This window comes from Tarenaya hassleriana, unplaced genomic scaffold, assembly GCF_000463585.1.
Source record: "Tarenaya hassleriana unplaced genomic scaffold, ASM46358v1 Cleome13, whole genome shotgun sequence".
Lineage (NCBI taxonomy): Eukaryota > Viridiplantae > Streptophyta > Magnoliopsida > Brassicales > Cleomaceae > Tarenaya > Tarenaya hassleriana.
This window is the reverse complement of record NW_010963495.1, coordinates 2,681,925-2,696,988: the sequence shown is the minus strand read 5'-3', so window position 1 is coordinate 2,696,988 and position 15,064 is coordinate 2,681,925. Positions and strand designations below refer to the sequence as shown.

The 15,064-nt window shown below is 37.6% G+C and overlaps 3 protein-coding genes across 4 annotated transcripts in view; all 3 read left to right on the top strand.

Annotated features, from left to right (window-relative positions):
• Positions 1-2,436: 2,436 nt before the first annotated feature.
• Positions 2,437-4,782, top strand: LOC104807699 (L-ascorbate oxidase). The gene is made up of 5 exons (XM_010533081.2): positions 2,437-2,858; positions 2,965-3,057; positions 3,152-3,364; positions 3,452-3,640; positions 3,730-4,782. The coding sequence occupies exons 1-5, from the start codon at positions 2,583-2,585 to the stop codon at positions 4,684-4,686; spliced, it is 1,728 nt and encodes a 575-aa protein (XP_010531383.1). The 5' UTR covers positions 2,437-2,582; the 3' UTR covers positions 4,687-4,782.
• Positions 4,783-6,838: 2,056 nt separating this feature from the next.
• Positions 6,839-8,621, top strand: LOC104807698. Its single transcript, XM_010533080.2, has one exon. It carries the CDS (start codon positions 7,054-7,056, stop codon positions 8,434-8,436), a length of 1,383 nt encoding a protein of 460 aa, XP_010531382.1. The 5' UTR covers positions 6,839-7,053; the 3' UTR covers positions 8,437-8,621.
• A 3,444-nt stretch (positions 8,622-12,065) lies between these two features.
• The window catches only part of LOC104807697 (ABC transporter D family member 1), a 10,061-nt gene continuing 7,062 nt past the window's right edge, over positions 12,066-15,064 (top strand). The window contains exons 1-6 of one of the 2 annotated variants that reach the window (XM_010533078.2): positions 12,066-12,454; positions 13,106-13,249; positions 13,424-13,703; positions 14,100-14,324; positions 14,475-14,672; positions 14,805-15,058. In XM_010533078.2, the coding sequence (XP_010531380.1) occupies positions 13,188-13,249; positions 13,424-13,703; positions 14,100-14,324; positions 14,475-14,672; positions 14,805-15,058 (1,019 nt within the window). In that variant the 5' untranslated portion in view covers positions 12,066-12,454; positions 13,106-13,187. Of the gene's footprint in view, positions 12,455-13,084; positions 13,250-13,423; positions 13,704-14,099; positions 14,325-14,474; positions 14,673-14,804; positions 15,059-15,064 lie in introns of both variants that reach the window. The other variant, XM_010533079.2, reaches the window with a different exon arrangement.

The following is a 15,064-nucleotide window of genomic DNA, read 5'->3' as shown; positions in this document are numbered from 1 at the left end:
GGAATGGGGAGGAGTTGCGGCCGAAAGAGAGATTCCAAGGGAGAAATAAGGAATGTAATGAAAGGGGTGAGTATGTTACCTTTTTCGATGGGGTGGAGTTGCATTCCAATTTCTCTCTTGCAGATATCGTAAGCCCATGAAACCTATGCAATGTGAGAGAACTACAATTCTATGTGATGTTAGCTAAAATGAATGCAAAGGAGTGAGAGTTGAGAGAGAGGACCGAGCGGGCCTTTAGCAGGACCCATGGGATGATGACTCTTGTCCGGAGTCTGTGCCGAGGTCCGATGAGACCTCAAAACGGATTCCTTCTTCGGTCAGGGGAGGTAGTACAAAATAGGCCATGTCGAATCATCGATACCTACTCTCGATGTCCACGATATATACTTGATTATTTCTCAAATTCAAGAAATATTTTTTATCTTTAAGAATAGTGTGCGTTGTCGCATTGTCTATAAGACATATATCCTCAACTTAAAGTTCAAAATGATATTTATCCATAATTTATAAAGAATGATAATAAAAATTGAATAAATGGAAAGTAATATAAAATATGTATTAATACCGAATAAAATGACTAAAAACTATAAAAATAACCAAAATGGAAAATGTAAGTTATTAGATAGATCTATAACTTTTCTAATATACAAAATCCATATATATGGCGAGTGTAGAACATACTTAAATTATAATAATTTTATAATATAATATATAGAAAAATATGTAAATGAAATAAATATAAAATTATTTTGAATAGTTTCATTACTGGTAACGTGTTATAAAAATAATAGTAACTAAAAATACAAAAATGATATACGAAAAAAGAGAATGTTTTTCTTCTTATTCGTTCTTGTTTTGGTGTTCTTTCTTCTTGGTGTGTTTACAAATTGAGGTTTCAAATTTATAGACTTTAGAAGAGAAAAAAAAACACCTTTTGAATTAATAAGAAAAAGAGATACATGAGACTATTAAACATAAACATTCATAACACTTTTACACTTTTAAATTTATTTCTTAACAATTTTAAATTTTATTATTTTTATTTCGATTTTCATAATACTAGTCTAGTTTTGCAACAAGGGGGGGTAAACGTTTGGACTCCATATGGGCCTCCAAGTAATATTGGGCTTTATGTATAGAGGCTAAATTGAGCCTGCAAATCTTCCCATCTATTTATTTTACTATATCTTTCCATATATTTTACTATTTTTATTTTTATATATTTTTGTTAATTATTTTCATATTAAATTTAGTATTATCCATTTCTCGTTTTTTTTTTGCTTCCTCGTTTAGCTTTTACATGTGGTAGAGTAATCATGGGAGAAAAGTAGTTAAATAATTTTGTCAGTAGACGTAGTTGTAGCAATTTATTGGAAGTAACCTTTCCTCCGTCGACCGAGACAAGTCAAATTTGGCATCTATTGCCCACATCACGTTAATGCATGACATTAACCCCATTATATATCTACACATATATTGACATTATAATAATTTGCTCATATTCGTATTATACGGAGATTGTGAACAAAACGATTAATTAAGATTGGTTATTAGGATTTCTTTTGAGAACAAATAAGAAAACAGTGTGGAAGAATATTAGGCTTTTTTATGACAGTTGATTTAATTTAATTGGATATACTTTGCTAAAAGTCAAAGTATTGTTATCCCTCGGTCTCGCCTATACATTTTAAAATACCGATTAAATAAGCTCAAAAGAAATGGAAAAAAAAAGGATGAAAACGCGTATTATCGAAAAAGGAAAAAGTATACCACATGACATGCAATTTGATTAAAAAGTATTCAGATTCATTATTCATAGATCCCAGCTAGACCGAGAGATAATACATCTTTTTTTTAGAAATTTAAATATATTTCGGAAAACTAATTTTTAAAAAATGATAATTCAATGGGGTGATGATACAGAGTTAAATTGGGTGTGATCACAATATTACAAAAAAAAAGGATATTTACTTTATTATCAAAGTATACCATAAAAATAACAGAAAACCCCATTTAAAAAATTTTACCAGGATGGAAAAACTAATTTTTAAAATTTTCGTTTAACAAATTTATTTTCAAATTTATAAAATATGTTATTACAATTTATAAAATTATAAAATACGTCATTATAATTTTCAAACGAATTTATAAATCAATATTTTTTTGATACTAACACGTTTGAAAATTATAAATGACAAATTTAAATTTGTCAATGGGATTAGGTTTTTACAATTTTATAAGTTTAGATATTTTAAACGCATATTATATAATGAAATATTGAATGATCGTACCAATATTTTGCAATGACTTTGAATACATTTTCTACAAAGAAACCATCCAAGAATACCCAGGAAATTTCCACGGGTCAAAAAAGAACAGGTCATCGAACAAGAAGAAACGAACGTATATAAATATATTCCGACACACGTTAATCAGACCAATACACACACACACACCAAGAATCTGTATCTTTGTCTCGTGTGTGTAGTTGTTGAGCGTTCGTTAGAACAAACCGTCTCCGGTTTCTCCACAATCTTTGTCTGTTTTTAAATTTTTAAATAAAAAAAAAAAGAACAGAACCCATGAAACCCAAGATATCCTTACTGAAGTTTCTGGTGTTTTTTGTCGTCTTCGTGTTTTCTTCTTCTTCTGTCGTCGAAGGGAGTGTCCGGCGATTCAAATGGGAGGTGAAGTACCAGTTCAAATCCCCCGACTGTTTCGAGAAACTGACGATAACGGTCAACGGTCAGTCACCGGGCCCGACCATCACAGCTCAGCAAGGAGACACCATTGTTGTCGAGCTCAAGAACAGTTTAATGACTGAAAACGTCGCTATCCATTGGCATGGCATCCGACAGGTAAAAAAAACAACTTATAACATATTATATATATATATATATATTTATTTATATTTCCGTTTTATTCTCTCAATAATATGTATTGGGTGTGTGAATTGATTTTCAGATAGGAACTCCATGGTTTGATGGAGCAGAAGGTATTACGCAGTGTCCAATTCTTCCCGGAGAGACCTTCACTTACCAGTTCGTCGTCGACAGAGTAAACCATCATCAACTTCTCAAGCTATCTGTTTCTTTCTTGTCATATGAATCAAAACACGGCCTGATTATATGTTCCATGTGTTATGTCTCAGCCTGGAACGTACATGTACCATTCGCACTACGGCATGCAGAGAGAAGCCGGGCTGCAGGGGATGATCAGAGTTTCTCTTCCAGAGGGAGAATCCGAACCGTTCCGGTACGATTACGACCGTACCATTCTGCTTGCCGATTGGTACCACAAGAGCACTTACGAGAAAGCCACCGGCCTCGCCTCCATTCCTTTCAGATGGGTCGGTGAACCTCAGGTAAAAATATTCTCTCTTCTCTGACGTACTCTCACCATCTTGGAATTGTTCTTATGCTTATACGCTACGTTTGAACATTCAAATCAGTCGCTTCTGATACAAGGAAGAGGGAAATTCAACTGTTCAAACTCGGTAATTCCGAGCAATGTGGCCGGGGTCTGCAATTCCACGAACCCTCAGTGTGCTCCTTTTGTCCTTACTGTCGTCCCCGGCAAGACTTACCGTCTCAGAATCGGTAGTTTGACCTCTCTTTCTGCCCTCAGCTTCCAGATCGAGGTACCTTCACTCGCAAGTCATCTTTCAGAACGTGTCGTTTTTTCATTTCAGTGAAGAATAGTTCATTTTATGGGATTTCGATTTTGTAGGGCCATAACCTGACGGTGGTGGAAGCGGACGGACACAACGTAGAGCCGTTCACGGTGAGGAATCTGTTCATATACTCGGGCGAGACTTATTCCGTGCTGCTCAAGGCAGATCAAGACCCGAAACGAAACTACTGGATCACGACCAACATCGTCAGCCGCCGGCCGTCCACTCCGCCGGCAACAGCCGTCCTCAACTACTACCCCAACCACCCTCGCCGCCGACCTCCGACGCCATCTCCAGCGATCTCCGATCTCCCGGTGTGGAACGACACTCGCCCACGTGTCGCTCTGAGCCTAGCCATCCGGGCACGGAGAGGGTTCGTTCACGCGCCGCCGGCGAGTTCCGACAGAGTGATCGTGCTGTTGAACACGCAGAACGAAGTCAACGGGTTCAGACGGTGGTCGGTCAACAACGTGTCGTTCAATCTCCCCCACACTCCCTACCTGATCGCGTTGAAGGAGAACATAACCGACGCGTTTGACTGGAATTTCTCACCGCCGGAGAATTACGACTGGGAAAACTACGACATATTCGCGAAACCCATAAACGCAAACGCGACGATCAGAGACGGGATCTACAGATTGCGGTTGAATTCAACGGTGGACGTGATTCTGCAGAACGCGAACACGATGAACGCGAACGACAGCGAGACGCACCCGTGGCACTTGCACGGGCACGATTTCTGGGTTCTCGGGCACGGACAGGGGAAGTTCAACGTGTCGGAGGATCCGAAGAAGTACAATTTGGTGGATCCGATAATGAAGAACACCGTACCGGTTCATCCGTACGGATGGACAGCGTTGCGCTTCAGAGCGGACAATCCCGGCGTTTGGGCTTTTCACTGCCACATTGAGTCGCATTTCTTCATGGGGATGGGCATTGTGTTCGAAGAAGGCGTCCACAGAGTTGGGAACTTGCCGCCTTCCATCATGGGCTGTGGTCACACCAAACGCTGATTGATACATCGGTTCATGTCTATGCCATTTTTTTTTTTCTAATTTCTGTTGGGTGAAATTGATTTGTTTACACGTAAGTGGCTGCTTGATTCCAAATGTTTTTTTTTTCTCCGAAGAAAAATATTAACTTTTGGCTTCGAAACAGAGAAGAAACCTCTAATTTCAACAGTCAATGCAAATGGTTATGAAAGAGAGTATAAAACCATTTTTTTTTTAATTTCTGTTGGGTGAAATTGATTTGTTTACACGTAAGTGGCTATGAAACCTCTAATTTCAACAGTATAAATCGGACCGACATTAAACGGTCATCAAGTTTGAAAGTCAAATATCGGAATTCGCGTTTTTTTATATTAAATGTAAACTATTTAATAGCTCAAGTTCCATTTAAAAAAGGATATTGCAATAAATGATTTTTATCTATCTCTCTCACACACACACAGATATATATATATATATGTTTTTATATATTTTCAAATTAACACAACTTTCAACAGTATAATTCACAACTAATACAATTTGTCCTTTTTATATCAAGAGATCAAAAGTTTTCTTTTTTTTTGGTCAAAAGTTTGGATTTTTGCAATCATAATGATATAGAAATCATAATGATATAGAAAATTGGTGACAGGGAAAAAAAGTCAATCAACGCATGTCACGAAGCTGGGTTCGTATTTGAATTAAATGGGCCCAATCAGGCCCATTCCAGTGACCATCACGTGCTTAGAACATGGGTGCTGGAATCTGAACAATCAAAAAGTATCCCATGTTATATAAATGATTAATTATCCTTTTTTACAATCCATATATATATATATGCTAACCATACCTAAATACCTAAATCGACTGTACCTCCAAATAATGATTCATGTGTTTTCACATCTCTGGTGACATCGTAACAGTATATAGAACATAGATGGGCCAAATTACATAAGACCATTTTGTTGTATGGAACTGATTTCCGACAGATGGTAGGCGCCCAAACGTAGACAAGTTTAAAAGAGCACTTCCACAATTAATCTACTGCCTATATCATCTTATGTTAAATAAAAAAAGGTATAATAAAATACTCATGCAAGAAAAATAGTTCAATTAATTAATTATCTACAATAGAATTAATTGTAATTACTATATTATCTTAATTTATAACTATATCACTAGGAATTGTCTACGAGTCTCTCTAGACATGTTTAGCTTAACAATATTAACTAAAGCAACACTCCACCTTTTTTTTTTTTTTATAACCAGGAGGTTCGTTGGGCCTTCGTCCCACTTAATCCCTTTGGGGCCGGAGTCAGCCTTTAGACACGCAATTAATTGTGTTCATCCTCCCCACCAGTGGATTCGAACTCATGACGTCGAGGATGACTTTATCACCTCTTCGCCATTGGGCCACCCACTGTTGGGTAGCAACACTCCTCCACTTAATGTTGAGTTCCAATACAACTTGATATATATATATATATATACGTGTGTGTATAAATTCTTAGATACAGATTCATGTGTTGAAAGTTGAGTTTATTCGCTGATCGAATCGAGTAAAGCCAAAGCATCTAAAATGAAAGCGCGTGAGAAAAAAGAAGGGGAAAAAAAAAAGACGTGTCGTTTTTGTTCCATGTGAATGATCTAACCCTCCCCCTTTTGCATTAAATTCTTCCCATCTTTTCAATTACTTTTTTCTAATATATTATCACGAAGATATATTTAAAATATATAGGGGGTCGTAACGATTGGAGCTTTTTTAAAGATGCATCAGTAAAATCTACTATAAAATTTCCTTATGATCGAGCCATTGCAGTCATTATAGATATTTTTTTTTTATTTGATCAAATTGTTGTGGTTGTAAGATGGATAACTAACGTAATGATTTGTTAGACATTGTGTCCATATTAAATCCGATATTAATATACAACAAACTTAGATGTTGTCGATTATTCATAACTCATGAGGAGATGCGAGTTCTTAGATTTGCACTTCAATGTGGAATTGGGATTTTTTGTCATTTTTTTATTTTTATTTTTAGAGAGAGTTACATTTAATAGTTAATATACTCAGAAGAAGAAATATTTTAATAAATTTTGACATGGGAGTATAGAATCTGCAGATGACGGTGGGACGAATAGTAGTAGATGCGCATTGATATTATCAATGACTGACTGGTTTCCATTTCTCTTTCACACTGACTCAATACATACACATATATATACACACACACGTAACACGTATATATGCATATCACAGTGTCAGTCTCTCCCTCTCTCTCTCTCTCCTTCATAAATTACAGAGCGATATAATTAACATGCTTGCAAACCCTCAAGCAAGATCTGTCTAAATAGTGAGAGGATTAGGTTTGCAGAGGGAAAGAAAGCAATGGCTCCACTCTCGTACTTGAGTTTCAGTAAGGTACTTTTGCTGTGTCTTATTCTTTTCCTCTTCTGTTGTTCTTGTTCTTGCTCTATCCGTTCTGTCTCGTCGGAAACTCCAAGCGACGAGATACAAACCCATCACCATTTAAGGGTGAGAAGATTGTTGGAGAAAGATCTGGAATTTGGTGAGGATGAGATTGAGACTGTCTCCCCCAAGAAGAAGCCTAGTGGTTCGTCATCTTCGTCTGCTGCCAAGAAGAACCAGACCAAGCTCCTCAAACCGATCTCTTCTTCGTCCAAGAACCAGACCAAGATCGCCAAGAGCTCCACTGGTCTATCTCAGAAGCTCAACTCGACCAAATCTTCTAACACGACCAAGAGTTCCGAGTTCAAGAAGCTCACTTCTGGTTCCAAATCCAGTAATTCCACCAAACCCAGTTCGTCACCGATCAAGAAGTCATCAGATCTTTCCAAATCCAGCTCGCCCAAAAACAAAACGTCCACCAAACCCACCTCCGCGAAATCCCAAAATTCCCAACTTTCAGCTCCTTCAGACAAGAAAACCACGTCCTCTTCAGAAAAGTCCGACAAAACCGCAAAACCCACGAACAAAGAGAAACCCACCGACAAGACCCAGAGCCAGAAGAAAGAGATCAAACCCTTTTGGCTCGATGACGAGGAAGATGACGACTTGGTCAACGAATTCAGAGATCTACCCACGAAATTTCAACGGTCGCTCCTCCCAGACCTCGAAAGAATCTCCAGCACATCCAAAAGCTACATCACCAAAGCCAACAAGGAGATGGCCAAGAACTTCAAACCCTATTTTGGCAACAAGTACGCGCCCACAATCGCCACCGCAGTCTCCTTCATCTTCATCTTAGTCCCTCTACTCTTAGTTTCTCTCATTTTCAACCGATTCAAAGCATATTTCTCTCTCCAGAAGATCTTGATCTTCATCCAAGTCTACCTATCGATCTATTTCTCGATCCTCTGCCTCTCGTCGCTCGTCACGGGGCTCGAGCCGCTCAAATTCTTCTACGCAACTTCGCGTTCGACCTACGTCTGGTTGCAGATTCTGCAAACCCTCGGCTACGTACTGTACCTGCTGCTTCTGCTGATGTACCTGGTCTTGGTGTTCTCCACCGATTGCGAGCTGAGCCTGAAGTTATTGGGCCTTGTCCAAACTTTCGTGGGCTTTGCCGTTGGGCTTCATTATTACGTGGCTGTGTTTCATAGGGTGGTGCTCCGACAGCCGCCGAGGACGAACTGGAAGGTTCACGGGATTTACGCCACGTGTTTTCTTCTGATTTGTCTGTTCTCTAGGGCTGAGAGGAGGAAGAAGGAGTACTTGGAGGAAGGCGGAGGAGAAGGGAAGAAAAATTGAGTTTTCTGTTTTTTGTCTTTCCTTTTTTTCCCTCCTTTAATTCTATATTTTACTTTCAGTAATTCGCCAAATTTTAATTGAGAATGCAGTAGAAGTACGGAATTATAGGGAGAAGTGGAACGTTTTACTGCAATTGTATTTATTTATGGATAAATTTAGAATAAAATATCGAATTTTCTTCCGTATTTTTTTTTAACAATGTAACAAAACATCTCATGCCATTGTCGAAATATTACGACATTATATCCAGTATACCTTAAATATAAAAACTTTGAACTTCGGTGCGTATTATTGCCACACTGGTCAACGTTGGTCAATCATGTTGAGCGAATTACCGATTGCGAATGTATAGAATATCGATTAGTTTCGATGAAGAAAATGCATAGAAATCTAGAACATGCGTTATTTATCCATCCAGATACCAAAGAAAACAAAAATATTGGTCAACTGAGTCAAACATGGTTTTTGACCTTGTAACTGTGAATTTGACATGCTCTGCAATGATGATTTTTTTTTAAGTTATGATAATTCTTACTGCGTATATAACAAAATAGGCTGAGTATCATTTGAGATATTGTTCGCATTTACCCCTTTTTACTGCGGTCGTTTTGAAGAATATCTCGGTTTATGTCGGTTTTTGACTCTCGATCTTCCGATGAATTTGGCAGCAAACTGGGTTTCCATGTCATGCTTTGTTCTCAAATGCATGGAACCGCAATTTTTTTTTATACAAATTCTATCTTTTTTATGGAATATGTGATCATGAAAACATTTTGTCCACATTGGAGGCCAAGTTATATGGATTTTATGTTTTCTACAGCCCCTATAGTCACGATTCAATGCCATTGTTCTTCTTTACCATCGATTTTATTTTGTATATATTACATATTTTTCTCCTGGAACCGTTTGTTTTGTTTGTATTCTTTTAGTTACGTACATGTGGGACCCATTACCCATTAGTGGAGAAAATTGGGTCCAATTTGGTTATACCATAAAAAAAAAAATCACGTTTTCGTCTGGACCGATCGGTCTGGTCCATTGAGAATGTAATTTTGATAGAGCAACGTACATGCTAAGAATTAAATAAATCACGTAGATTTTTTTTTTTTTGATAATCTATAAAATTACAGGGCATTAGACCCAATTAATCAAAAGGATCGGGAAAATAATTTTATTTCCGGTTCTCCCACACTACAGAAGAAACTGTGTATACAACATATACAATTATATCGACGAACCTTTTCCAAAATGCAAAAGAATGCTAAATCGACACGATCATCATACTATATGTGCCACTTGAAATAACAATCACGATTATAATCAGATTATTATAACTAATGCGTTTTTTCTGAACCAGATTCCTAGCAGATATAATATATCGTAAAACATTTGGTTATGATTTTGGACATTAATACAAAGCTATAATGTCTATATGGGCTATTTATATATGCAGTCTTAAGTTATAACGACGGTTCTCGTAATAGACGCCAAAAGTCAAACTCCGGATATTATTAGGGTTAGGGTATTAATTAAATCTACGGGAGGGTCCACGACGTGAGAGGATGGGTATTTCAGTCATTTTAGGGATCTGCCGACGGACTTGGGTTGCGTTGGGTGTCGGTGGATCTACAAGTTTTACGGAAGACTGCGACACTATTCACTTACGTGTCTCCCTGTCTGACCCTCTCCTTGAAAACCAGTCTCTAAGCTGGTACGTACCTACTTGGCACCTGTCCACGTGGCACACGACCAGGATCCGAATCAGTATAAGGATGCATTGCATGCATATATATCATACATGTATATATCAAGTGAAAATTTAGAATTTCATTGACAGAGAATCTCTTCAAAGGTATTAGAAATTATAATGGTTATAAAGTTTTTAATTCTAAAAAAAATTCATTTACTTTGTAATAATGTTTGAGAAGCTATAACTATCCTGCAACATATTCTTACATCTCACATGCAATGGGGACAAAGACAAGAACCTCCATGGTTTGTTAGTTTATTGGACATATAAAAATTAAGCTAAAAGCGTTTTGAGTCTTTATCAGGACCGTTACTTGTATCAATCGATATTAAATTTTTTCTAATCGACGTCTTTTGTTGTTCGTCCGGTGGTTATAAAACAAATTTACGAGGTTGCATTGCATGGTCCGGTGGTAGTTATTTTACTGCCCTTTTTAGGGCTTTTTTCCTTGACGTTCCAGCCCAGACGAGATGAAAGCCCACATAGAATCCGATCTTGGGCTTATGATGAATTGCACGGCCCATTTCTCAATATTTAAAAAATATCGCTGGTTCCGATGAAATTATATATCGATTAAATTCCATGTTTTTTTTTTCCGCAAACTGAATTACGGGTGGCCAAAATTACCTGAATTTCGGGTATTTTTCCCGACCGTTGGTCGAATATCCAAATTTCGGATATCCGCGGTATAATGAGATAGAAATCGGGTTTTAATATATTTAAAATCCGAAATTCAGGTTGGTGTTTGTAATTTTGGGTCGGGTAATTACAAGTGGATATTCAAATAATTAAAAATAAATAATCTACTTTTACATTATTATAAAATTACAAATATATCTATTAATGCTTAATTGTTTTTATATTTATTTATAAAAAAATTATCATTTTATAATCTATTTATTTTTAGTATAAATAATATCATTAATTTTATAATTTATTTCTATAAAACATATAAAATTGAGAGTTTTTAATTAAAAATTGTTTAAAACCGTTGGATTCGAATATCACGGGTACCAAAAAATTGCCTCATGGGTTAGATCGATTCAGATGTCCGAAAATTCGGATTCAAATTCGGGTTTTGAAATGAATAACTCGTTGGACTCGGGTACTCAGACGCGTACCCATCCCTAAACTGAATATTGCAATTGCATCATATATTGATTTTATTTTGCTACATTTGTATATTTTTGTCGAACAAGGAAGTCCAACGTGACATCACGCAACAAAGCGAGAGAGCGGATGCGTGCATAGATATGCGTGCTTGAATCATGAGGCGAAAAGAGTAATGCATGGCGCTTTTGTTGTCGGCTTTCTTGTCCATGCACTTGCGGCGAAACCACCCGCACAATTTGCATTTTCCTTATCCGCTCACATTTTGGAACATAATAAATAAATCCACCAAATTGTTAGGCGTATATGTGACCATTTCATGTGTATATTTTAATATTACTAGGCCCACTTTAGAATATAAAAATTTTGATCGATTTGACAAACAACTAAATATAATAAAGATAATAGATACATATCTTATTTTAAATCCATGTCTATATGATATTTGGTTTGAATTTTTCTAAACTTGCGGAGAATGTATTAATCAACGGTGTGTCATTAATATTTTGGGATTAGGTTATACATATATTCTATAGCCAAATGATTTTTGTTTAATTTGAGGAAATTCGGTAGAAATGTTCTAATGTAATTGTAATTTTATAGTGTCATTATGTCTTCTTCATTAGTCGAATTTTCCAATTTTGGAGGAGAGATTACCAAAATATTAATATTAGGAAGGTAGGTGCAATTCCATATTATCACATAAGCATTTTGGATCCTAATAATTAATAAATGCGTTGCAGCATCCGTAACGAAACTAGAAAGCCCAAAGATATTTTTTTTAAAAAGGAAAACAAAAAATAATAACAAAAAAGCGACACGACTACAAAAGAAACTACATTTTCTTTCTTCGCGCGTCTAGATCATCCTGATCTCCTCCTCTTCCTGGGCCTCGCCTCCCTCGCTATTCGAGGATTTCTGTTGCGTTCTCGGCCGTGACGGATTCGGAGAGAAATCTCCGGCGTCTCGATTTTCACGAGAGAGAATTTGGGTGGCGGAAGCTGAGAGAGCCGATTCCGTTTCTTGGAATCGTTCTGAGGTTGGTTGCTTCGCACTCGGGAAGAAGCGTCACTGAGAGCGAGGGAGGGAGGAAGGAGAGAGCGAGATATTTGCCTTTTATTCTGATTGCTTCCCCCGGTCTGAATCGCTGGTGCTGAGGTAATTGGCGTGTTTCCGTCACTTGGTTTGAATCGTTAGCTGTTGATTAGCCATGGAGGGGACTTTTTTCTGATGTGAGCCGTGTGATTTATTCTTGAGATGGGATATTGCCTTGTTAGGTGTGATCAATTCCCGACAAATTGGGGAATCACGTTTCTTGTGTTTTCTGGTTCCGTCGGTTATTGGGTTGGTGAAACGGATTGAATTCAAAGTGGTGGGGTTTGGTTTTCTAAACGAAAAACTGAAGACGGCTTTGGTTCAATGGTGATGAATTCCGGAATCGAAATTTAGAGTATGGAAAGCATTGGTAGCTGTTTCTGGCATCTAAGTGAACAACTTTCGGAGTGGGAACCGATTTTTCTTTTCATGTTACGATTATTCAATAAGGAATTTGTTGTTGGGCTCTTTCTCTGCCTGCTACCATTCTTAGATTACCCAGTGAAATTGAGAGAGCCGGGTTAGGGTCCTGAACCCCATTTTTCTTGCCATTAAATGCATTTATTCTTATGGTTCTTTTTTTTTCTCTCCGGCAATAAATCTTTTGTGTGTTCATACCTATAGTTTGTTTTTAATAAAAGTTTTTACTTACTATAACTTGGGTCCTCTTAATTTTCCTGTGACACCTTCCAGTTCGGTATTCATGATTCTCAGATTGTTTTGGCCATCACTGTCAATAAGGACCTAGTTTCTGGTTCTGAGAGTTTCCGGCTGGTAGAGAAGTTAATTTGCAGACATGCCGTCTCTACAGCTATTGCAGTTGACTGAACATGGCCGTAATCTTGTGGCGTCAAGACGGTAAGAATTCTTCTCTCTTAGTTCAGAGCAGATAGATAGCCTCTTATGGTGTTCTTGAGACCTGAAATGCCCTGTTTTCCTTGTTCTTTGGTTAGTTCATCATCACTTTCTCTCGTTTTGCTATGCGCCCTTTTTAATTTGTTTTGTCTTCTTTTCCCCCTTTGGTGGCCACAGGAAATCTATACTGCTGGCAGCTGGAATTCTGGCTGCTGGTGGGACGGCTGCATACCTGAAGTCAAGGAACAGCTCCCAAAAACCTGATTCTTCACATTGCAATGGGCACAGTGATGGCAAAGAGGGATCAGAAAAGATGATAAAAAATGAAAAAAATGCAAAGATAAATTCAAAAAAGAAGAAAGGAGGCTTGAAGTCGCTTCAGGTTCTGACTTCTATTCTTGTATCTCAGATGGGCCGATTGGGTGTGAGGGATTTTCTGGCACTAACGGGCACAGTGGTACAAATTTTCTGCCAATACATAAAATACTTTGTTGCTCTGTTTGTTATTTTATGCTTTGACTTTCAATTTTTGTTCCCTTGTCTTATAGATTTTTTATTTACGTTTAGTGGAAACAAACAAATTGGGCCGCTTTGTTTGTCTTGAGAAAACGCCGTTTGGTTATGTTAATGTTCGGTGTACTGGCCTGCTATAATGTGTTGCATATTTGTAATAAGTTCCTGAGAATCTCAATTTTCACCATCCTGAAAGAAACACCAAGCTAAGTTTTTAGTGTGTAGCAATGAGCTTGGATTCCTCACTTCCTTAAGTTCCACAAGTACGCGAAACCTCTGATTGGTTGACTGTGTGAGCCTAATACTACTTCTAATCAAATTATCATTCTACGATTTGCAGGTGCTTAGAACTGCTTTGAGCAATAGATTGGCAAAAGTGCAGGGTTTCCTATTTCGTGCAGCTTTCTTAAGGCGTGCACCGCTGTTTCTACGACTTATCACCGAAAATATTCTCTTGTGTTTCTTGCTGTCAACAATGCACTCTACATCAAAGTACATAACTGGGACCCTAAGTTTGCGGTTCAGGAAAATATTGACAAAGCTTATCCATTCTCATTATTTTGAGGTAGCTACTACAGTCTCTTCTAATCTGGCTTAATGGGTTTCCTTTTTTCCTCCTTCAGCTTTTTCATAGTATGTCAGCTGACTAATGAGGATCTTAAGTAAACCATGGGTGTGCAGTGTATCCATATCACCATATTTTTTACTGTTTCAGAATATGGCATATTACAAGATGTCACATGTGGATGGTCGGATTACCCACCCTGAGCAGCGAATTGCAAGTGATGTACCAAGATTCTCTTCCGAATTGAGTGAACTTATACAGGAGGATTTGACAGCAGTTACTGATGGTCTGTTGTATGCATGGCGCTTGTGTTCCTACACTAGTCCGAAATATATCTTTTGGATGCTGGTGATTTCTTGTTTTCTCTTCTGATTACTGAGATTTTTTTTTCTCGGGTCGTTTAAGCCGCAATGAATTTGTTCACAGTTAATTCTTTCTATCTGCTATTCATATAAACTAACGTGTATAGTTGTCATGTAGGCTTATGTATTGGGAGCGGGGGTTGCAATGAGAAATTTCTCTCCTTCTTTTGGGAAATTGATGTCCAAAGAACAGCAGTTGGAAGGGGAGTACCGACAGCTTCATTCTCGCTTAAGGACTCATGCAGAAAGCATTGCTTTCTATGGTGGGGAAAGCAGGGAAGAGTCTCATATACAACAGAAGTTCAAGAATCTTGTTAGACATATGAGAATAGTGCTCCATGATCATTGGTGGTTTGGCATGATCCAAGATTTCCTGCT